This window comes from Taeniopygia guttata, chromosome 3 (genome assembly GCF_048771995.1).
Source record: "Taeniopygia guttata chromosome 3, bTaeGut7.mat, whole genome shotgun sequence".
Taxonomy (NCBI): Eukaryota; Metazoa; Chordata; class Aves; order Passeriformes; family Estrildidae; genus Taeniopygia; species Taeniopygia guttata.
This window is the reverse complement of record NC_133027.1, coordinates 113,378,217-113,402,483: the sequence shown is the minus strand read 5'-3', so window position 1 is coordinate 113,402,483 and position 24,267 is coordinate 113,378,217. Positions and strand designations below refer to the sequence as shown.

The window sequence follows — 24,267 nt, the reverse complement described above, 5'->3', positions numbered from 1 at the left end:
TATTTTGCAAATATTAAAAAAATAAAATAACTCTGTGACTCAGTTCCAGCTGGGTCTGTATCAGAGGAGGGGTGAGGGAGTAAGCAGGATAACTGCAGCCTAAATCTAAAGGGTTTTCATCTTTTGCCAGATAAATGAATGTAAAAAAGGAAAGAAGACATTCTTGGCTGTATCAAAACCAGCACACACATTGGTTTTGCCTTCAACCTTTTTTTTATAAATCCCCTACTCCATCAAATGTCCATGAAGAAGGACATCAAGGGAAGCAGCTTCCCAGGCAGCATGTATTTTTCCTATTGGAATTTAAAGAAAGGGTGAATGTTAAGCCATTCGTTCTGGGAAAAAAAAAAAAAAAATTGATATGCGACCATAAATGAAAGGCTGTGTTTCACAGACGAATTCTTACATATTCACTGATAAATTATATGCTGATTTAGACAACATTCAGAAGGGCTGTGGGGGCAGATGGAGGGAGGTAGAGGAAAAAGAACCCCAGGAGTAAAAACCACGGAATTCTGTGCAGCCAGAGCGCACTTACCTGCTGGGGGATGCCATTTCCTCTGCATTTTAAGCCTTTACTGCTCCGTTTTGGCAGCATTGCCAGCACCAGCCTCCCTGCCTGCTCTGTCCCAGCTGGCTGCTGCTTCTCCTAGAGGGATGTGCTGCATTGTGGGGCTGACTCATCCCAGAGGTATCCTGCACATTGCAGCCCCAGCCGGACCATTACTCATTCCCAATATCCTCCCGGCTCGGAAGGGAACATCGACCAAAGATCCTCCTTTCCCCACCCCGGGGAAAAAAAAAATAAAATAATTACAATACAACTGCCATAAAGTCATGATGAGGGTGTTCAGCAGCAGCTGACGGGGCAAATGTGCAGCTGAGAGGCTGCCCAGCACGGCACCCATGCAGCCAGGGCTGCACACAGGTCCAAAGTTGAATGCAGGTGTCATTTCCTCTGCTAGCCTGTCAGCACTTTATTCCCAAAAGCTGCCAACACAGCGCTGGGACCAAGGGTTCAAACAACTCAGAGGAAGCACTCAGCCTTCCTGCCTCCGTCACAACTTTTAGTGGGGTTTTAAATACTTAGAGTTGGTATCTCTAAATATCAGCTACACATCCTCACACACCCCATCTCTGCTGGCAGCCCACACAGCTGCATCCCTGCACATGAGTTTTCTTTTGGACACTCCCCTTGCTGCTCAGGAACCTCCAAAACTGCTGGAACCCCTCGCTCAGCCAGGGTTGAGAATGTCCCCACAAGTTCTACGAGGATCCCTAAAGCCCTCTCATTAAAGCAGAAATGTTGCTCAAGAAATGCCTCAGCGTCGATAACAAGAATAAAAAATTGTGACACTAGGGCTCTGAAAGCAGCTTCTAAAAATACCTGCCCAGTTTCTGAACTAATCTGTGCTGATGATTAGGCAGGAGGGGAGAAGAAAGCTAACTAAGTGTTTCCAGGCTCAGCTGCTTCTGTCTGCCTTAAACCCAAATGGTTTTAACCCTGATTTGAGACAAAAATCCCTTTTCCCCCAGGGTGGAGAATGATGAACCAAGGGGATGCTGCCTGCAATCATCCTTCAGAGGAAAGCTGCATCCCCACTTTACAGACCCTGAAATCTACCTAAAATCACAGGTGCTCCTGAAAACTTCATGTTTGGACCACAGAAATGTTGAGCTAAGGACCAACAAGGCTTGAAACCAAGTTCAGTGAGCAGACACCAGGCCACATGGAGGATGCTGGGGCTAGATGGCCTTTAAAGGTCCTTTCCCATCCAAACCATTTTGATTCTATGACATTCTGCCATTTGTTCACTGCTTCTCTCCAGCACTCGGAGAGCACAGTGTGCAGGTGCAGCTGCAGGCACCTATTTGCAGCGTGGCTGGGTTTTGTCATGACAAGGGAATCAAGCTACAGTCCAAAGCTGTGATGAAGACAACAGGCAGAATGCAAAGTTTGTTACAGTGCTATCAACAGATTAGCTGCATTTACTGAATTTCAATATACAACATAAAAACATCTTTTAGTTAATGGACAGAGAATAGTCTGTGTTAGTAGAAGTGCATTTGCAGCCAATGGGTTAACTCATTAGCCAGAGTATCATGCTATGCAAGTAATTAATATAATAGGTGGGGGTTTTTTTTTAGATTTTAATTGCACATCCCCAGTCCACATCTCATTCTATCCAGATGTGCCAGAATCTGCCACCTCACTTTCCTCTTCAAGCTCTGCAGCAACACTGCTTTACCTTCAAATGCTTAATGCAGCACCCATCAGCTCAATCCTCATCTGTCTCCAGCAAGAACTCAGCACACAAGTCCAAAGCAACGTCAGCCAGCAAAATTCAAGCACTGCCTGGCACTTTCTGCTGCAAGTCCAGTTTCTAAAGCTTTTCTCCCAAGGGATGGGGGAAGATGAAATTAGCTTCCCTGTGTAAGACAAAACTATCCTTGAATAAGCTGTGTTGTAATCATGTTTTTGAAACAACATCTTGAGCAGCTACGTCTCACCAACCCTTCCTGTCTTCTTGCCTTCTTACTGGTCTGCAGGCCATTCCCAGCCCCTGGTCCTCCTAAAAACTCAAAGCTCAGCAGACAGAGCGACTTGGGACCATCAGAAGGTTCTTACAGATGAGCAACATCAACAGACAGTTCCAACATGACAAATTACATAGAGAAGCCATCACACTGTACAGGTACCACAACCTCACAGCTGCTGTGGTTGGGTTCAGCCACCACATGGGTCATCTCTGCAAAGCTGCTGCTCTGCCCAGGGTCAGGAGCAGGTGGGGACAAACACTGAGTGTGAAAATGCAAGAGGGAAAAAAGCTTTCCATTACAAATGTTACAGCATGCTCAGTCTGTAGGGATGGAAATAATGCCCTCACCTCTTGTCTACATCCAGAAGCTGCTGCATAAGTCAAGAAGAACCACCAACTCATTCAGCTGGCTTCAAGCCCTGCTCCCAAGGGTTTTCTCCAAAGGGAAGTAGATATCAAGTCACTGGATGAGCATCAACTGAATCACTCACTGGGTTCTCACCTTTGCACATGTTCACTAACCTTAAGGTTAAGCCAACAAACCTCAGCTCCAAGGCTGGCAATGCTGCTGCCCTTTTAAAGAAATTATGATAAAAATAATAAATTCTTTTTCCCTTAAATACTGACCAGTCCAGTAGATTGCACACCCAACCCTGCTAGCTTGGTGATACAGTGAAATACCCTCCAAAGTTTTCTTGCCATTCCTAGCGAGGACCAGTGAGTGCCTGTGCCAACACATGAACATCTTCCCCATTTCCCAGCAAAATTCATGTTGCTACAGGGTTCTGCTGTTGGAAATCTGAAGTAAACACTGCACCAGAGAGCCAGCAAGGTGGTGGATCTGCCTTTTGCTGCCTGCCAGCCAACTGCAAGCATAGTTCAAAGAGCAGAGACAGTGGCTGGAGCAAGAGGAGCCCATTTTCACTGTAGCTGCTGGAGTACTTGTGGTGAAGAGAATGAAATTCAGTCACTTTGTGAACAGCAGTCATGTCAATGGGCTGAACTTCTGCAGCAAAACATTAATAAGCACCCAGGAGCAGGCCCTGGCAGCTGTGAACTGGGCACAAAGATGTCTCAGCACACAATTCCAGTGCAGTGTGAGGTGTCTGAGTATCTGCAGGGCCAGGTCCATTTTGGGAATACTGAAACTTGTCGTGCCTCCCCCTCTGGGAACAACTTTAAGTGCAGTAGTCAAGATTAACCACAGCAATATTGCCTGAACACTGCTTGCTGTGCCTTGTAAGAGGTAAAGAAGGTGACTTTTTACCAATTTTGTTTAAATTTAAAAAAAACCAACAAAACCCAAAACAAACACCAACCCCTAACAAAAGACTTCATAGGCATGGTCAGTGTAGTTTTATGCCCAGCACTTGAGAGACACCCACTGCACTAATGCTGTTCCTGTTGTCCACAAACCTTTCTTGAATACTGGGGTAATTAAACTGTGTCATAGGGGAAAGCAGGAAGTATGGCAAAAATAGGAAAAAGGGCACAGAAGTAGATCCTTAGGAAGGACTTCAGACATTTTATGATATGCTTTAGGCTGCTGAACATTACAGAAGCACTGAAATGCTCCTCCCTACCTCTCATTACCATGCTTTCCCTATTTTGAATGTCATTCTCATAAGATGAATGGACCTTTGTACATATGTATGACAACAAAAAAATGACCCCAGCATGGATGGGTATTTCCAGCCAGGATCTGGGTGGAGGCCATATGGACTTCATTTTCCTGCAGCCAGATCAAAGGAAAATGCCCAGAGCGTCTTACAGGACTCCACACAAACATCCATGACCAGAAAAGAGGTTACACAAATGACATGCACCGAGCTCCTCCACGCCGGAAAAGCCTCATGTGCTTCTCTTCTAATTAAACCCTTCCTCCACAGCTCCTAATTGATACCTGGACAAACAGCTGTAATATACACCAGGAAATCTAACCCTGTACTTTGCCTTACTTGTGTGACATGGCCTCAGTCATCACACTGCAAACTTTCATTTTATTGATAGGAAACTGGTTTAAAAAAACAAGCTACTGAAAAACCAAGGCCTTGCTCCTCCCTTTTTATTTTGCACTTTAATACTTAGCTCAAAGTGGAGGTACTTAAGTGTGAGTCTTTTAACCACTGCATCTTTTCCTTTTCTTTAGGATAATTTTTTTTTACCATGCAAGTACTCTCAGACTAATTACGCACATCCTAAACCAGATATATCATTTTGTGTCTTCTCCAATTTCTTTCCTCTAGATTTCAAACCATCTTTACTGCTCTCTGAGGGCTGGCACTATCTTCTGGAAAGCCCCACGTCACAACTCAATATTCCATGGTGAAACCACCTGCAGACCAAGAGGCACACACCAGGATATGACAATCTTTATCCACCTACATTCCCAAAATCCCTGAAAACTCCCATAAAAACTGCTGACCAGCTCCAGTTTCACTCTCCAATCTGATGTTGACTGTACTTCCTGTCAGCCAGCTCCCTGTTTTGCCAGGGACTGGCTTGAACTCACCAGCTTAAGTTTTCAGGATCACTTTGTTTCTCTGTCAGTGTTAGTAAAACATTATCTTGCCCTTAAAATGTACCTTGTCCAGCTCTTCTTCTCACTGCTCTTGGGAACAAGCTGCTGTTTATAGACTTACAGCAAGATGAACGCTTATGATTCCACTTTCATTTTTAGTAATGTGGGAATTATTTTATTGCTCATTTATGACAGTTATCTTCACATTTTGCCTCTTTCAGAGCACAGAAAAAAACCACAAAGTAGGCTTCCCCTCCTGTAAAGGGTACTGCAAGTGTCACCAGGCCTGCCTTGGATCAGGACAAACAGCATTAACTATTTTCATAAGAGCATGCAGTGGTAGAATGGAGGAATGGCTTGAAGATGAAAGAAGGCAGGTTTAGGTTAAACATTAAAAATAAATTCTTTATTCAGAGGGTGGTAAGGCACTGGCACAGGCACTGCCTAGAGAAGCTGTGGATGCCCCATTCCTGAAGTGTTGAAGGTCAGGTTGGATGGGGCTTTGAGCAACCAGGTGTAGTGGGAGCAAGATGAGTTTTAACGTTTCTTCCAACCCTAACCATTCTACGGTTTTATGATTCTATTTCTTAGCTTACTGCTTTTATTAAAGTCCTATAGCAGGCAGAGATTTCTCACCAGTGCCTTTGGTTTCCTCTGGCTGACTGTGTGCATCTCCCAACCCTTACTTTGTTCTCCCTGCAGCCAGCTTTCCTGTTTACATCTCTGCTGTCGCTTCCCTTGCACAGCCAAAGGGCTCTGCAAAAAGGACAAACAAACCAGCGTTTCCTCAAGATGCTGGCCTGTGCCTCGCTCCCCACCACTGTCCTTCACCTGCTCACAACACTGTCACATGCATTTAATGGCTTGTATTTCCTGTGCTCTGCTGGAACAGGCAGAATCTTTGAAATGCTGGAAGGTATGGTGGTGCCAAGTGCCTGCTGAATTGTCCCTGGTAAGAGGGATTTTGCTTGCACACAGCAGAGAAATCAATCAGGGGAATCATCTTGGGGTCATCCTATTTTCTCATTCTGCCAGGTAAGTTCAGCACACTGCAGGTTCATGCTCTCACACCAATTCCTTCTGAAAAGGCTCAGTACAGGGACAGCTGGAGTCCCCTGATATATGAAAGAGATCAAAGTCTCCCATGGCCTCTCCTTTGAGCAGCAAAGATGGTGAAGCAGCTTCTCATCCTGCACCCACCAGTGTTTTTGGTACACTCACTACTAGCTGGGAGCTGCCATCTCAAATCTTCTGGATTCACTGGGGAATACCACAACATCAGACCAAAAAAATCTGCTCACAGCTTATCCAAGTCTATTAATTTCAATGACCACAGCACTGTTTAAAAGCATCAAAAAATGAAACCCAAAGAGAAGCAACATTATCTCCTTGCAGAAGATCTGTGGGAAGAAAACATCTACCTTTTATATTTATATCTATACCATACACTGTCCATTTCCAATAAATGACTGAAGTATCTACAAGGGAGGAAGAAGAGATACCCTGATTTTTTTTTTCTAACTTCACACTGTTTTTTCTGTATCTCAAGCTGTGTAACAACCACTCTACGCATGTTCAGCAGATAATGAAACCACAAGTGCTTATCTCAATCCAAAATGGCTTCATTTTTTCCCCCCTCCCCTTAAACTCAGATTTAACCAGGGTTTTAATTCCAAGGACAAAAGGAGCATGCTTACCCTTTTATGCTCCACCTACAAACTTTTTTTTTTCCTTAAGGCAGTTTCATCCAGCTACAAGTCTGACTTTAGGATTTATCTGTCTCTGCCACTATGTCCACTAATATCTTGGAGCAAAAGAAATTATAGCAAGGGAGAGCCTTGGTCTGAAGATGGGTCTCTGTTGTATTTGTGCAAAGGGAGGGCAGCTCTATGCCCAGCACTCCACTGCGATGTTTTGGCTCCCAGAGAAGTCAGCAGCAGAAGAGTGATGTGTCAAATCTGCCCTGCATGGCCTTTTTTCCGCTAGAAATTAATATTCTGACAAAACAGCAATGACTTTCTGGCCTCCTAAGAGAGAGACTCTTGCCCCAAAGCAAGATGAGTACAAACTTTGCTAAACAGTTTGCACCATGATGGGAAATCACAAGTTGACAAGATGTCTGAAAAAAACCCCAAACTCAAATTGAAGAATACTCCTCCATGCCTCTCTGAGTGTGATAAGGAGATATTTCCAGCATTAATCTGCAAGGCAAAGGCCCACAAGCTGCTTCTTTGTCCCAGATAAAAAAGGGATGCCTTTTTATTGGTGTTAGCACCATGAGGAGGCTGCAGAAAGCTGAGGGGGAAAGTCACTTACTCATCCAAATCCAGTTCTCTCCCTTGGAAATGCATGGATAATGCATACTATCAATTTTGAGAGGGGAGAAATCACATTTCTCCTGTCTTCATCCTGTCCAGATGTGCTTAGGGCTGCAATGAGTCCAGCGAGGACTTGGGAGTTAAGTCCCCATCCAACACACACACACGTGCATGAGGAATATAGGAGGAATATATTTACACATTTAATGCACGTACTTACAGTGTTGAGATTAGCTAGAAGTAACTAAAATTATTAGTGTAGCAGCTGAAAAGATTGTTTCCATCCCATTATAACAAGGCAATGCAGCATCTGGATGTGGAAAACAGGCACTCACTCCCCTGTGGACTAATGGCCAACGCTCACCTTGCTAAAGGATTAGGTGGAAATCTGTGTCTCAAGAGAAAGCCTAGAATGTAGCAGCATTCCTCTACTGGAATTCCAGCTAACACTCAGACAGGAGCCCTCCAGATGCATTCACAACCAAGTAAATGAGGTTTAGCTGAAACAATGCTTCGCCAAAACCAACACAAGCACAGTGACCCCTGGAATCTGGTGCTACTTGCAGATGTCCTAAAGGATGCCATCAATGAAGTCATAAAAACGGTACTTTAACCCTTGGCAGTAATTCATCCAGGTATTTTTTTCTAGCAGAAAGCCTTATTACTAAGGGGAGAGTTTCCTATTATTTGCAGGAAAATTCAGAGGAGAACAAATAGATACTAATTTGTTAAAAAGACAGATAAACATGTACAGGAAACACTTCTATGAAGGTCCTGCTCCTCTGAAGATTAACAATCTACAGTACTAGAGACAAAACCATGACACTGAGGAAACAAGTGAACTATAAAAACAGGAAGAAGTGGAAGTTTATTTTTTTTATGTTATTTTGAGGGAATATTTGTTTTTCTGAAGCTTAAGATACCAGCAAAAGCTTCCATCTGCAAGTCATACTATTCTCTATACAAAAGCAGCTGCAGCGAGTTTCCTCACCCAGGTCCCCAGAGCTCTCAGATGGGGAGGCCATCCTGCACATTACAGATCTGCTGCTTCCCTAACCAACACTGTTGTTCAGTTTTCACCTCATCTAAAGCCATTATGAATTGATGCATAGACAATACTCTGTAGCTGACACCAATAAATCAAGTTATTTTGATGTTGCACTTCCCCCACAGCCACAGGGCCAGGCATTCCCTGCAGATATGTATTTTGGTATATTTACTGTAACAACATGAAGGTTGTTGGAAATGAAGGGCTTTGCCACAAACAGCAAAGCTGCTCTGGACTCTCCTGCCTAAAGTTTTTGTTCAAACAAAAATGAAACCATCACTGCTGTGAATGACAAGGATGCAGCTGGGATGTGCTGGGGCCAGCCACCACTTTTGCAGCAACCTGGTGGCACAACTATTTTCAGACCATCACAAGTCACCAAAGCTGAACAGACCCCATCACTTTGTCAGGAGGCTCCAAACTTTGCTTCTGTCTCAAACATCTTGAGTTCCCTCATGGTAGCATCACAAGGAGCCCTCAGACTTCTGTTATATTATACATAATTTATCCTCCTTTAGTGAGTCAGGCTGTCCAGAGGTCTTCTGCTGTTAAAAGAGGTGGGGAGAATAGGAGACAGGGACCCCCACATCAATTTGTCTTCACTCAGGATATTTTTGAAACTTCCCCACCTTTTTCTTGCAAAAGCCTGTAAGAAATCTAGATAATTCCCACTGCAACCAATGCCATCCACATGTACTCAATGCCAACCTAAGAGCAGAATTCAAATCTGTCTGCAGAATTCCCAGAGCACAGAAAGCTATCAATGCAGAAAATAAGTTCAACTTAACCTGAAAAAAAGGTTTAAATATTTATGCTCCTAATATGTCCTCATCACTTCACTCTCGAGTACCATTTAGAGCTGAGTTATTTTTGTCCACTGAAAGTCATCCCTTTGAACTAGGGCATTCACTGTTTAGGAAATACAATTAAATTTCATGTTAGTTAGTGGATGTTAGTTAACTAGCAAGGGGAAAATGATCTACATTAAGAAAATGCAACACCATCAGCCCTGCTTTCCACTAGGCTTTGACCTCTACCACAACTGCAATAATGATGCAGATGTTATTTTGTACAGTTATTGTGCACAAATATAGAGGACTCTCTATACTGGATATTAATATAAAATATTAAGCAGTTGCTATTTGTCTGACACACACTACACCAAGCCACATGTCTTCTGCTTTTGTATTAAGAAGAACAGTGACTGCTCTAACAGCATGGTCACCAGTGGGTACCCACATTTTGCCAATTCACATTTCCTTTCCACATGATTACTGACATTCAAATGCTGCTGAACTGCTGCAAATTCAATAGGCCAGTTTTTATGTTTGCTACCCTCTGGGTCTGTGTGCTCACGTACCACGGTTTTATGGGACCAAATGTTCTACACCACCTTGTAGCTCCTCCTGTTAAGTACTGGTATTAGTAATTAAACAAGTCACATCAGTTGCAGGTAGAAATTGGAATAATAATGATAACAATAACAGATGGAGCCCATAAGCACCAGCTTCTAGGAAATCACTATCAGAAACACTGCTGAAGTTCATGCTCTCTGGCTAATTAAGTACTTGAGGTGGAGGCAAGGAGCTGCACACATATAACAGTGCTTACCAAGGCTTCCTGTGCTTTCCACCCTGATTAATCACCCAGAAAAGTCACTTCAACTCTGAATTGACAACCCAGATGTTCTCACTTCACCCCTTCTTCGCTCCAGATGAAGGAATGAAGTACCAAAAAACCCTGTGCAATGCTTCCACAGAAGTACCAAACTTTGACTCCTGCCATTGAGGCAGATCATCAGCAGAGAGCCAACCAGCAAAACACATCAGTGGTCACAAAACACATCAGTGTTTTGCTCCATTTTCTGCCAATACCCAGGAGATACTTTCAGAAGCCAGGACTGGCTCTTCAAGTCCTTTTCCTCAAAGCATATAAAAATAGTGTGAAGTACAGCAAAGCACAATGAAATGGTGGATGCCTCATCCGGCTTCTGAGCTCCAGCAGCTCTGGTGACAGGACACAGTGTCCAGGACAGTTGTAAGCCAGATGATGCTGAAAGCACTGGACTTCTGTTCTGGGACATCTCATGGCTTCTTCACTTTGCACAGTCCTGGCTGCATGGGTTGTTTTTGCCTCATCCATTAATCAATCAGTGTTTGAGGTCCATCAGTACTTGGCATGCCAACGACATGAGAACTAAAATCACAACAAAAACAATAATAAAATCCAAGCAGTTTCAAAAATCTTTGTGGCACCTACAGTCTCTGGACTCTCCTGCCAACCAAGGCAGCAATGGGGAAGGGACACCCATCATGCCTATAATGGCCAGCTGTTGCCAGTATGGATGATGGTACAGGCACTATTTCAAAAATCCCACTCCTGGATAGTGCCTGGGACTTCCTCTGCCAAGCATGTGGCATTGCAAGCTCCAGAGGCTCCTCACTTGCTTTCCTGAAATGCTGCTGTGGAAAGGGCACAGAGGGCTTTGATGAGCCCAGAGGTGCTCACATTGTCTCCAAATAGCTGCTTTTATTAACTTTAACCAGCACCCATGGGCTGCTGAAGGTGCTACATCCCATTCAGATTTGAAGGGATAAAATTAAGCTTTTCTTGATAGGGAGTGATATTTGTGCAGTGCCACAATGCTTGTTCAGGCAAGCTTTCTATTCACCTGGGGCAAGCATACTCTTCAAGCTTAATTAGATCATATCCCTAGCTAAAAAAACTTGATAGTTAATTGAAACTTCATGCCAACCTATGGTCTGGCTCTGCATGTCTCTCATGCCTCGTGTAATAGAAGTCCAGGATGGGAGAGCAGCGTGGGGTGGAGAGAAGGTTTAATTTTAGCCAAAAGGAAGAAGAGTCAGCACACTGCCTAGCTAAAGAAACAGGAAAAAAAAAAAAAAAATCCACTCTGCCACAATCCTGCTCCATGACATGAACTGAGTAGTGCATGCAAATGACCCATAAAGCAGAGGAGCTGAATGTCAAAAAGTATTCACAAAACTGGAGGTACAACCATGGACAACACCATGGGGGGAACAGCCTGCACAAGCCTTGGAGATGCCAACAAGGCACTCTCGACAAAACTAAGGCTTATCCTGTAGAGAGGAAGTTATCACATACAGAAGAAAGTATATTTTTTAAGCACAGAAGAGGTTAGTGTATTTAACATTTTAATTAGCTCATGAATGACAAAATCACAGTGCTGCAAAAAAAGTTCCTGTATTTAAAATGTTCCAAAGTAAAATTAATATACAGGGAATGGATTTTAGCTTTTTATGCATTTCTTTCCCCCATATTTAAGGTCTAGTTTTCAGAAAAACATACACATAAGATAGCAAGAACGTATACAAGCTGTAAACAAGCACAAACCTTTCAACTTTTATTTATTCAATTACCTGAAGAAACTCATTCATGTTCTCTGTAATGCAGCACCTTCCTACAAGCCACATTTCATCCTCCCTCCAGTCATATGTTTCTTCCTGGGATTCAAAGATTTCCCTTAGGTGTCAAGAGAGTTTCTAAATTCCTTTTATGAATTAGACAGCAAGAGATACCTGGAACAGGTGCTCAGCCAAGGACAATCCCATTGAAGCCATCCAAGGAAAGTCCTCCTTGGTTTTCTGCCATCTCACTAACGTAGGGAGCTCTAAGGACAGCTCTGGCAGTTTACAGGTAGGACTGTCCTGGACCTTATATAACGCATCTTTGAGAATAATTATAAACTCCCTAAGCTTTCTGCTGTCCAGAATTTGAAGCCAAACACCAAATCATCAAAACACCCCAAAGCAGTTACTTCTTTCAACAATCAACACTTATCAAGTGTCTCGAAATGCATTAACAAGGAAAATGGATTAAAAAAACCCCAACAAATTCAACAAGCCGTTCTGCATTTTTTTGTCCTTGCTACGTGAGATCTTGAGGAGAGGCTCAGGCACCAGACAGCTCTGCCTTAACCCAGCTTAAAAGCCTAGCTTTGCTTTTATCTCTCTCTCCCTAGCTTTGCACTGGGAGGACTCTTTGGGAAGCCACTTTTCCCTTGGCCTCCCTCCTGCCTTCCTTGCACCCAACAGCTCCTAAACCATCCCAGTGGCTCCCAAGCACAATACTGAGGTGCCTTTTCCACTTCTTTGTGCTTTAAATGCTTCTAAGTTTAATCCCAGGTTTCCCTTCCCTGTTTGCTCTGCACCGTGGATTCCACGCTTTTCACCATCCGTCACGCTCCAGCCGCCTCTCCCTGGCTGTTTACTCAGGGCTGGGTAGGGCCAGGAATTCCCCCGTGTAACAAAATGTACAAATGTGCTTTTATGTGGGCCATTTCCACGCTGCAGAACGCTCTCAAGGAGTTTCCCCTTTCTGTCCTGAGGAGTTGGCTTTACTCAGAAGTTCAGGAGCTTCTCGCTGACAAAAGTCACACATGGAAATAGAATAAAGGGAAAGAATAAACATTTCTTCCATCCACCTAAGGAAATGAGAGCTTAAAAGAGTGCAGAATCCAGAACACAAGATATGATAAGGCTTAACAGGTAAGGAAATAGCCAGGTGCTCTGTATCTGGTAAGGAATGCACCCCACAGTGATAAGCCAAGGAAGAGTCACTGTCTAACACTGGAAAACACCATCTGCAGACACAAAGAAGATTCACTTTTGGTCTAAGAAAAATAGCCACCACATCCTTGTGGCCTCTGTAGCAAAGGGTGACCCAACTGGCCCAAATTCACATAATGGTAGTTAATAAAACCGTAAGCTGAAATTAATCACTTAAAAAAAATTTGTATTTTTTCTGCTGAGCCATCACCAATTAAGATAAATTTCTCTGCGATTCCATTCTTGCCTCCTCTTCCCACTACTCTCATCATATACAGGGATGTTTACTTCAATATCCACTGTAAAATAAATCTTAGTGCTAACCACACTCAGAAGTAACATCAGGAGGTACCTCCAAGTATTTTCAATGCATGCTAAAATTTGGAGAGTCACTTTCACACAAAGATGAGAGAGGATGTGAAGGATCTGCCTTTGATGTTCGGTTCTCAAGTGAAGGAGAATTAATATTGACCATTTTAAGAGACCTCTTCCAAATGCAGGCATGTTCTCTGCAGCCAGCAGCATTCAGCTAGCTCACTGGAGCCCATTATTGAGTTCTTTACAGCATTATTCACAACAAACAGCTCATGTTATATAGTGTCTACCTCTTCCATAGACAACTGGTCGGAGACAACAGATCCAGATGCCTCTTGCAGGGCAGGGGTTTCTTTATAGTGGATAAAGGCAGCACCTGGCTGGTTTCAATACCCACACCATGAGCAGGTATAGCTAGGGCTCACTACTTGTGACCCAAGGTGAATGATGAGCTGAAGAATGTCCAGCCAGAGGTGCTCATTTTCAGTCCCACCTCTTCCATTCATATCACAAGCACTGAAATTAGAACAATTTTTTCCTTCTTAAAATATGTAGAAGCAAGTACTACTTGCAGCTGACTATATTCAGGAGGGTACCAGACTCATGTAGAACCACAAAACCTGGTAAATGATCTTGTGAGAAATTATTTCTCTCATTCCTGCTGCAGAGACCAAGCAAAAGAGGGAAACGGTCTAATAATATTTATTACTTTTTTTCTTTATATTAAATTAAAGGTATGCCTTTTAAAATCTCAACACTTTAGTGCTGGAAAAAAGGATGCATTTTGTCCTCTGTATCACCTTACCCCAAAACAACACAGAAACCTTAGTTACATTCACAATCCAAAGGATGGATTAGCAGAATCACTCTGTGATTTCATTGCTTCAATCACTGCAGCACGTTTGGCCAACAGAGGCAAACCCAAAAGCACCAAAGCACTCCCCTGCTCACTGCTATTCCTCTTTGGTTTTGTCCAAGTCAGCACTGAGAAAACAAATTAAGCTTCCAACTCTCAGCTCCTATAAAGGCACGAGATACGCAGCGCTGACTCCAGAAGTTTATATATTTTCTCTTTAAAACATGAATGGGAAAGTGTACACAAACACCCTTCTTTCCCCATCCCTTCCCTTCCCCTAAGAAGGGCTGTTTATTTTTTTATTTGACCTTATGAAAGGTTGGGGAAGCTATTCCACCAATACTCTGATAAAGGTTGCCCACGCTTCCTTAGGGATATAGCCAAGGGAAGGAGGAAAAAAGAAAAACCAACACCACCCAAACACCTCCAACAGCAACAAAGCTGCTAGATGTATTATTTAATGACTTTTGGATAGAACACCAAATTTTATCAACTAATTGATCCAACCTACAGCTCACCCAGAGCTTTCCTGATATAGAAAATACCAAGTACGTGGATGTAGAAGCACTAAGCACTGCAGAACTTCAGTGCTCCATAGCCAAACCAAGATAAAACTACCTCATATGGTGACTTTTTGTATTCCAATTTATGGATCTTCAGGATTACCATTTCTAAAATAGTCTATGTGGCTACTAACTCTAGGGAAGCATCATTTCTGCTCATGGGGATTTGGAATGAAGAGGGGGCTTTTCTGCATGCATGGAAATTTATTTCAGGACTCTTGCTTAAAGGCACCCATGCAGAACCAAACCAAATTAATGGCTGGTGGCAGATTTTGTTAAGCTGTACTTTTTTCATTCACTGTGTGAATTTAAAATCACAGCTGTAATTTTAAAGGGCTCCTCAGCTGCTCACCAGGGGAGGATCAGCACAGCTGAGGTCACTGGCACACCAAACACTATCTCCACATCCAAAAACTGGGAGACCCTGGCTAGATCCTGGTCCCTGGGCACACAGTTATTCCTAGGATGCAGTAAAAAGCCTGGGAGAGAAGCAAGATTTTAAATGTGCAAGCAGAGGAGAGAAGTTGGGTAAAAATATCACAGTAAGGAAGCACACATATTTTAACATTATCCAGCCCAAAATCATGCAAGATGGCCACGGCAATCCCAGGATCAATAAATTCTTTTGGAGTTCTATCCAAGGCATCAAAATAAGCCTATTTCTGTCTCCCCTTTATCTGCTGTCTGCTAAACATTTCTACACATATCACATTGCTATAATCATAACTTTGAGGTGGGGGAAGATCATCCTCCCCATGTACACATCAAGTCAAACAGATAAAATCCCTCACCTTCCTCCTGACTCTGTCCAGTGTTTGTAAAGATATTAACCAAAAACAGTCACTTATCCAGACAGACTGACCTGGGAAGGTTTAGGACTTCTGGGTAAGGGAGAGGGAGACACAGACTTTAGTAACTGGTAAAAGCACAAACAAACCTGATAAACAGCTAAAAAAAAGAAGAAAGGTTGATATTTATCATACAACCTGTTTTAGGAACTACTGTAAAAAGGCACATCGCTGAGCTGATAAGATCTTCCAAATCAGTGGAGTTTATGTACACATAGGCACAAGGGGAAAAGGTTTATTTGGACTTTAAGGTTCTTCCTGTAGGATGCAGTGTTTATAAAGGGTATTTCTAGAACTTCCTGACTGCATTTGTGAGATCGTGCTCTCTGTGTGCTTCCAGTTCCCTCCAGCCTGCCCCTCTCCTATCAATACCCCTTTAATTTTTTTCATTTTATTTATTGTTTTTAACCAATCTGGTTAACTCTGCATTTCACTTCCTTCAAATAACAAGCAGAGCCTCATCTCCAGCACTGTTTAGTAATTTTCCAGCCATTCAATACACTCATGAAGTATTACTATAACAAAATGCCAAATACTTGCACAGAAAAGAAAGAAGGAAAATTTCCCCTTAAGCAGCTCTAATGGCTTAATTGTACTGCAGCCTTTTATTCTTGCTTTTAAACACAGAAAACAAGCTCTGCACTCTCTTTTTCTTCTACTTCAACTAAACACCAAGTGCCTTTTTAAAAACACAAGGTCATTCAAGCAATGCAAGTATGAGAATTACTATTTTATAAAACTCCGTACCATTTCCTAACCCTTTTTATCTTTACAGCCACTAAATGCAGATATACAGTAACAACACGTAAAGCAATGATGGGCTGCAACCAGCTAAACAACTCCCATGCCAAGTTTCAGTCAAGGATGAATTACGTTGGCAGCATTATAAATCTCTAATGATAAAGTTTTTGCTGCAATTTCACCAGTATTTTAAATAAAAAAGCCCACCACTGAAGTACCAGTGGCTTTTCCATAATTTATAAACAAATTTTAAATACGTGGAGGATAGCAAGCTCCTGAAATACAGAGATTTACACTGAGGTCTAACAGAGGTGTCTGTACCCTGGTCCTCCATTGCCTCCAAGGCAAGCAGGGCTTTTAATACGACTTCAAAAATGAAAATAATTCTCTCTCATGCAGTTCTTTCACAGCCAACCTGCCAGCAGAGGAGGGGGAACTTCTCAGCTCATCAACATCATCAAGACCCACTGCATGGGGTACCTAAGGCAAAATTAGGCATTCATCACCCCACTGAACCACTGGACTTCTGACCTCAAACCCTCACCCACACAGAACAGATGAATGATGGTACAAAGATCCAAGCATCACGGTAAACACACAAATAAATAAAGCAAAAGTAAGTAATTGAACAAAAACTAAATTACACACCCATAAGCCTCCAAGCATGCTTTAAATTAACCCAGGCAATACTTTCAGATCTCTACATAATTTTTAGGAACGAGACAGTTTGTAAATAATTGCAACCCCAGAGCCAGATCCCCACAGCAGCACTGACTGCACTCCCCAGTTCTGCTGATGCCTTCCAGCAGCTCTTTTATGGCATCCCTTGGATCACTGAAAACAAAAGAAACAGCTCTCCAGTATTAGAACCTGGATACTTTTCCCCCTCAGAGCCCTCAAGGTTTTACAAAGATGGATGTGGTGATGAGCAGCCCAGCAGGCTGATCGCTACCTGTTGGAATTTGTAGGTATTGATGATTTTGAGATTGTATAAAGTTTCTTTTTGTTTCGTTGCTAAAGAAGAAACTATAATTTGTTTGTGTTGTTTTTAAGGTTGTTTATTTTTGCTTATTTCTAATATGTTCTGCTGCCCTGCCACAGGTTTGTCTTGGGGCTCTGCCTTCAGTGGGATGTTACAAACATTATATACGAGAAACTATGTGTGCTGTATTTACAATAATGTGCTAATATCTATTATCTACGTTGACCAGTGTGTCTTCAGCCTAAATTAATAGAAAAATGCCAACACTACAGTGAAACATGGAGGGCATAAAGAAGGAGAAAAAGGACAAGGCACACCCAATTTCCTCCATCTTGTCCCCTTTGGACCCCTTATCTAGAATCCTAAAATTTTACTTTTGCACTTGTGCCACACTTAATTATTACTCATATCAAATACTCAGAGCTTGTAATTCATCCTGTAAGATTGAAAACTCTTTTCCATGGACAGAGATCACAGCCAGTGTCTCTGGGGGCTCTGTCTAGGGGGGTTCCTGACCCCTGCCAGGGTCCCAGGGCAGCCAGAGGGATGCCCTGGATTCCCACAGCTACCAAGGCATGATCCAACTATTCACCCACCTCCTTCCGTCCCAAAGCACACAGCTAGCAACCCTCTCTCAGCTCCAGGGCATACCTTTCCACTTGTAAAACCAGGTGAACAGCCAGCATGCCTTCCAAGCACTTGGAAGCCCAGGTGGGAGTGTTTGGACATGTCAGTGAAGAAATGCAGCGAGTGGAGGTAAGCTGAGCTCTCTGCTGTTAGTGAGGGGGGTGAACTTGATGGGTGTCTTTTTGGGCAGAGTCCCCCTCGAAACAGGGACCTGCCATGGGTTAGGAGTCATTACAGCTGCAGAAAAAGAAGTGCTGCCAATCCCTCAAGGGAGAAAATCACACAGAAAGAAGAGATGCCCTTCTTTCACCTCATGTATGTCCCCCAGAAAAATGCTTTCAACCACTAGTATGGGAATGAATAAATAAATAAAAAGCATAAATGGTCTAGAGACTCAAACAAAAAAGGTAAATTACACAGGTGTGATTTAGCTCAGATACTAATTGCTTCTAGTGGCACCAACTAATCCTAAACATGGATTTAATTCCTGTAAAACCACATCATTTAAGAAATGTCTTTCTGCAGGTGAGGGGAGGACCAGCAAGGAACTGGGAGGTGAACTGTGGTGCTTCAACAGGCTCCAGTGTTTAGGGAAGAAGCTTGGTGATTTCCCACAGTGTTCTGAAACTGACTGCTGTACGAATGCCTTCAGTGTATTCCAAGTATTGCAATGGAAACTAATCTTGCTCTCAACTACTCAAACAGGCAAGCAATGTTCTACATTTTAATGCACAGGAGGGAAGCAGCCACTTCTAGCTAGCAAGAAAAGAAGTAATGGGACTATCCAAACAGGATGTATGTATAATGCAGTTAAAAACCCAACAACCTAAGTGTTTCCAGACCTCCTCGGGACTTGAGTGCATGTGCAGAACATGCTCCTGTCCTTGCACGGGTCCCTACAAGCAGGCAGATGTGTTTCCCATACGCAGGATTAAAAGAGGCTATCAGGTTTTACAGCACATCTCCCAGCGCCAGTCTGGCACAGAGCAGCAGCAGAGGTGGAACAGTGACCACCTATTAAAAAGGAGGGGGAAGTGGTTACTCCCAACAAAAGACACTTTTATTCCTGGGGAGAGATGTCCACAGGTAACGAGTCCTAATGTTACTTCTGAAAGCCCATTTATCCTTTGATTAGTTCACTGAAGACACTAATTCTGGCTTGCATTTTTACTCCTTTCTGTAGTACCTGGGACAAAAAGCTCTAGCTAGCAATGAACAAGCTTCATCACCACTGCAGCCTCCAGGTGATGGAATGCTTTTCTCCTTGCCAGACACTGCTGTCAGAGCCTGCACTTTGGGCAACTCTGTAATCCCACTTCTGGAAACAACACAGATGGGGAAATCAACTTCTGTCGTTAAGAAAGTCCCATAAACCCTCCTCCCCATGCCTGCCAGCGAGAAGCTTCCTTCCTAGCTGGAATAGCCATCAGCAGTACTCAGCTGATAGACTCAAGATCTCTTCTCTGATTACACGTAGGAGTTGGGAACAAAGGGGGTGGGGTGACAGGGACACAACAAATCCCCAAAACATAATCCTTGAAGTGCAACTTGCAAGCCAAGAAAGTCAAAGAATTAAGTTATTCAAAGACTCCAAGAACACGCAGGCCAGAGTCAAAACCAGTACTTTGGGTTAAAACTCACTTTAGACCTACTGCAACAGGTAGAACCTGCTGGCAGAAAGGTCTCCAACAGCCTTGAAAGCAGGTTTTGTAATAGTGCTTTTGATAAAACACCTTACTTTAAGGTGAAGCATCTGCTTCTACTGCAGGGGCAGACAGTGTTATACTCCACTGGGTGCATGTTGTAAGGATCACCTTCCCCTGAAGTGAGGAGAAAATACTGCCATGAGGGTTTGCCTGCAGCACGAGTTGTAAAAGTCCTGCTGCCAGACAAGTGTGACACATGAAGGAATAGAAATAAAATCGGCAATAAAGAAAACAATACCCTCCAGAGAGCAGAGAAAAGGAAATGGAGACAGAAAATGAGATGGAGTGAAGACATCCTCCTGGACTTTGAGATGATGCCTACCTGCCCACACAACACTTATCTGACATCAAGCTGAATCAGAAAAAAGAGGTTTGGGAGTAAATCTGATGGTGATAAACGTCCCAGAACGGCTGTGCTGGTGGGCAGAAGTGCAGCAGTAGTGCAGCAGTAGTGCAGCATTGCTTTGCTGCTCTTGCTGCATCAGCAGGGCTTGCCCCTCATCCCAGCTCCATCCTGCAGCTCCATGGCTTCCACTCATCCAGCAGATGGTTTTCCCTGCCTTGCAAGGAACCAAATCCTGAGAAACCACATGGGCAAACCCAGCCTTTGCTCCCAAGAGCTGGTGCAAAACCAAGGTGAGGGTCAGATGCAGAGAGAAGGTGGCCAGCAGAGCCCAGCTGCATTTCTCTGCAGCTTGAGAGGGTCAGGTTTACAGCACTGAGCAAGCACCAGAAAAATAAATGATTAAAGGAAATTTGACAAGGAAAGGGGGTGGACGTGGGTAGAGAAACGGGAAGGAAGGAAAACTCAGAAGATCTTGGCAGAAAACCAATAGGTAAGAAAAGAAACAAAAAAAAAAAAAAAGAAAAAAAAAAAAGAAAAAAAGAAATCATTAGAAACCATCAGCTGAGTTTACCTATGGTTAAAGTGGAAAGAAATGGCCAGTGCAAGCAAGATGCTGGGAGATGCTGCCCTGCCCTGCTTGCTGCCAGGCTTGGAGCAGACCTCTCTTTCCAGAGCTGGGATTTATGTGATAACAGCTTCTTACTTGCTTTTGGTAGTCTACAGAAATGGGGACCTGCTGCAGTTCCTATCTCCTGTCAATCAACTCCACAGTCTATCTGTGCCTTTTTTAGTCAACTGACCTTTTCTATTTTACTTCTTTTTTAAATTCTCCACTGCTTTAGAAGCCTAAGTCCTACAAAAATCAAACGCTCCACTTAGCAAACAGGGCATATATCAAAAACACAGTCTCCAGAGCTGTACTTTTAGTTTCACTGATCTCTCTGCCCTCTCCACCCCTGCACAGTTCTTGCAAGAAAGATCACCTTGTGCTGTTAAAAAGGGAGAAAAAAAGAGAAAAACAAAAAAGCCACACTTTTCAATGAATTTGTTGTAGGGAGCAGTTCCTATGTCCATTCTCCTGGAGGGAAGGAAACTGAATATATCGATTTCTCAAGTATGCCAGAGCGTGTAAGAAAGAAAAATGAGTGACTAAAACCAGTAGTTATGTTGTGTCTCATTTCTGAGCTCCTATTTTCCAGCCTGGTCCCAAAGAAGGAGGACATCTCCCTGCAATTTGGTGGCCGACAGGAAACAATTTTGTGGTTTAAATCCAGCGAACAGCAAACCAAGCCCACGTTAAGAGCGAGCCTTGCCACACAACGCACTTTTGTTTGCAGCCTCAGGATTTAATTAAACAGGTAGATAAAACCTACCTTTTAACCCACGCTCCAGGGTGTGCCTCAGTGAGATAAAAAAACAGGCTGCAAAAACAGGTCAAAGATGATTCTAGTGCTGGTGCAGCATCTGTGCCGCACTCAAACACTGTCCCACTGCACTCAAGGAGGAGAGCTGCACCAAAAAACTTCACTTTCTGGCCCAAAGGCAGGTTGCTTTGGTTTCTCATTTTCAGTGCTGCATCTGGGTTATCCATGGGCTGCACGGGGCCACATCAGGGTCTAATGTGCTGAGAAATTAAAAATCCAGCTCCCTTCCTCTTGTGGCAACCCTCTTCCCTTCCAGTTGTCTGACCCAACACGCTCTCCATACATCTTCCACCTACAACTTCTTTTCAAGGCATTTCCAAAACAGAAGTAGAAAGAGTGGAAAGGGCAAATCCCTTCATTCTTTCCTCCTCTTCTTCATCTGACAGATCTACTATTCCCTTATAAACAACAACTTCTCCCAGAGACCGAACAAAGCAGCTACTTACATGTCAGATTTTAAACAGGCATGTTTTCAGGCCAAGAAATAAACAGTTATATTTTGGCAATCCTTCATTTCCTGTCCTATTTGCGAGCAATAATGTCATAACACACAGTGTGTCCCATGCCTTCCTCCCTGGCTGAAACTTGCAGCAAAATAATTGTGCTGAATGAGCTGCCTGTAATACTTACAGGAGAATTATCACAATGGGGCAAAAATGGGAGTGAAATAATTTTTTTCAGCACAATGGGCAATCTGCAGTGCTGCTGGATTTAGTGTTTAGAGCGAACATCGCTGGTGTCTGCTCGGGTTAGGGGGGGGGATGAGATTTTGGGTCAAAAAGAAGCAGCAAGAGCAAGACTGGAAAAACACACTGGTGTGATCTCACACCGTATTTTGCTGTCTGGGACACCACCACAGCAACACTATGAATATGCCATTTAATCCAGCTCGTTCAAAAGCTCCGGGGGACCAGTCCCACTGGAGCAAAGCAGGAGTGTGCTGGAGTGGAGGGGACACCCGGGGACATCCCTGGGACACAGCCCGGCCAGGGCATCGTGGCTCCATCCCAGCAGCGCCAAGCTGAGCACCGACACTTCCTCGTTCCCTGACCTTTTCCATTTAATTACTTCCTGCGACTTTCTTGGAACCGTGCATCGGAACGAGCAGGCGGCAGCCTCCGGCCACGACCCGAATCACTTCGGTGAGAGGGTTCTGCTCCATTCTCTCCTCCTCGCAGGCTGAAAGGCCACGGGCAGCCCAGCCAGGATGGTTTCGGAGTAGGGTCGCCCACGTCTTCTGCCCAAAAAATCCCCCCCAGCGCTCAGGTCCAGCCTCGCAGGCTCTGATTTATGACCTGGCATCCCCGATCTGCCCTCAGCCTGCAACGTGCGAGGCGGCACGGGCTGAGCCAGGGCCGAGCAGGGAAGCAGAAGTAAATGCTGAGATGCAGCAAGAGGCGCTGGCTTGGCAATGACAAACTGACCTCTGAGTATCGACCCAAAATGGTGCAGTTCTGAAGGGACCGATGAGTTTCCAGCATCCTAAACTCTGTTTGTTTCCCTAATCGCTTTTTATTTACTTGAAGAGGGTTATTTTAAAAGGCATCCTGACAGTGGTCCTTTTTTTTTTTTTTTTTTTTGTAATCTGGCTGTTAACATTTGCTCACAGTGCACCCAGTGAAACAAGAATAGCTATGCAAATTAAAGCCAGATATCTAGGGCAAATAGCGTGCTACACTACCATTGTTCTGACAGCTTGAGAAAACTTATCAGGAGAGCCTGTCCTTATTTCTTTTAACACCATATATATTGGAGAAAAAAAAAAAATCAAATCACTTCACCCACCACTGAAATGAAAAAACAACCCATGAGTCACTGACTTCAGCAACGCTATCAATCAATGCAAGGCTGGAAGCGAGGAGCTTACAGAGGAAACCATGGCTTACCTAAAACACCTCGCCGTGCCCTACAAAGCCAAGGCCGGCACTAAACTCTGGCAGCCCAACCACGGCCTCCAGGAGAGTCACTTGGGATGTGCACTGAGGCAAGGACCACGAGGCATCACTGACCCTGAAAGTCAACACATCCAGACACCAACAAAAAAAGCTTCCAGTGGCCTGGGAATGGGTTGGGTACCGGCTCCCTGCGGTCACCAGCACTCCAACCTCTAAGGGACCAAAGCACACAGTGCTGCTGGCTTGACAGGTGACCCCAGCAGAGGTGGCAAGACCCAAGAGCTTCCACGCACATGAAAACCATTAGCTGAAGCCTCTGTCAGCATGGCAGTGCAGCAGCACATGGAAAAATTCACTCCCAAAACAAACTGCAGCCTACAGTCAGGGGAAAAAAAAATCCCCCACCTAACCATCAGAGCCAAGTGTTTTACACCAACACTCACCTCTGCACCGAGCCCTGCAGGAAAACACATTTGGAGCGGTATCTTGCCCCAAGATGAAGGCTGGCGAGCGCCAGATTTTTGTCCAATGAATTGGGTTAGGTTTGGCCCCATGTTCTCAAACCCAGAGACAGGGACCTGCTTCTCCTCCTTTTGTCCAATTTACAAAGTTTAAAAAAAAACCCAAACAAACCAAATGAAGAACCAGGTTTTTATTGGAAATGAGTTGGCCACATTTTTCCAGCCTGTTAGGTCAAAGCAATCTGTGTGCAGCTACTTCTCTTTTGGTATTTTTTTGTTTGGTTTTTTTTTTGCTTGTTTTGGTTTTTCTTTCTTTTGTTGTTGCAAGAACCTTACCAACTTCAAAATAACCACGATTTTAGAAGCTACATGTAAACACATATTTATAATATCTTCATTAATAGCTGCCAAAATAACAATTCCTCTCAACACACACGTTGGGGGCAGAAGCCATTTCCTTCGCCACTCGTATTTCTGCAATAAATCA

At 43.7% G+C, this 24,267-nt stretch overlaps 1 protein-coding gene across 2 annotated transcripts in view; it reads right to left on the bottom strand.

Annotated features, from left to right (window-relative positions):
• SPRED2 (sprouty related EVH1 domain containing 2) overlaps nucleotides 1–24,267 on the bottom strand; it is a 58,857-nt gene that overhangs the window by 32,910 nt on the left and 1,680 nt on the right. The window contains exon 1 of one of the 2 annotated variants that reach the window (XM_072927637.1): nucleotides 539–1,044. The exons of the other annotated variant lie outside the window; for it this stretch is intronic. Within the exon in view, the coding sequence (XP_072783738.1) occupies nucleotides 539–555 (17 nt within the window). The 5' untranslated portion in view covers nucleotides 556–1,044. Of the gene's footprint in view, nucleotides 1–538; nucleotides 1,045–24,267 lie in introns of those variants that run through there. 2 annotated transcript variants of the gene reach the window in all.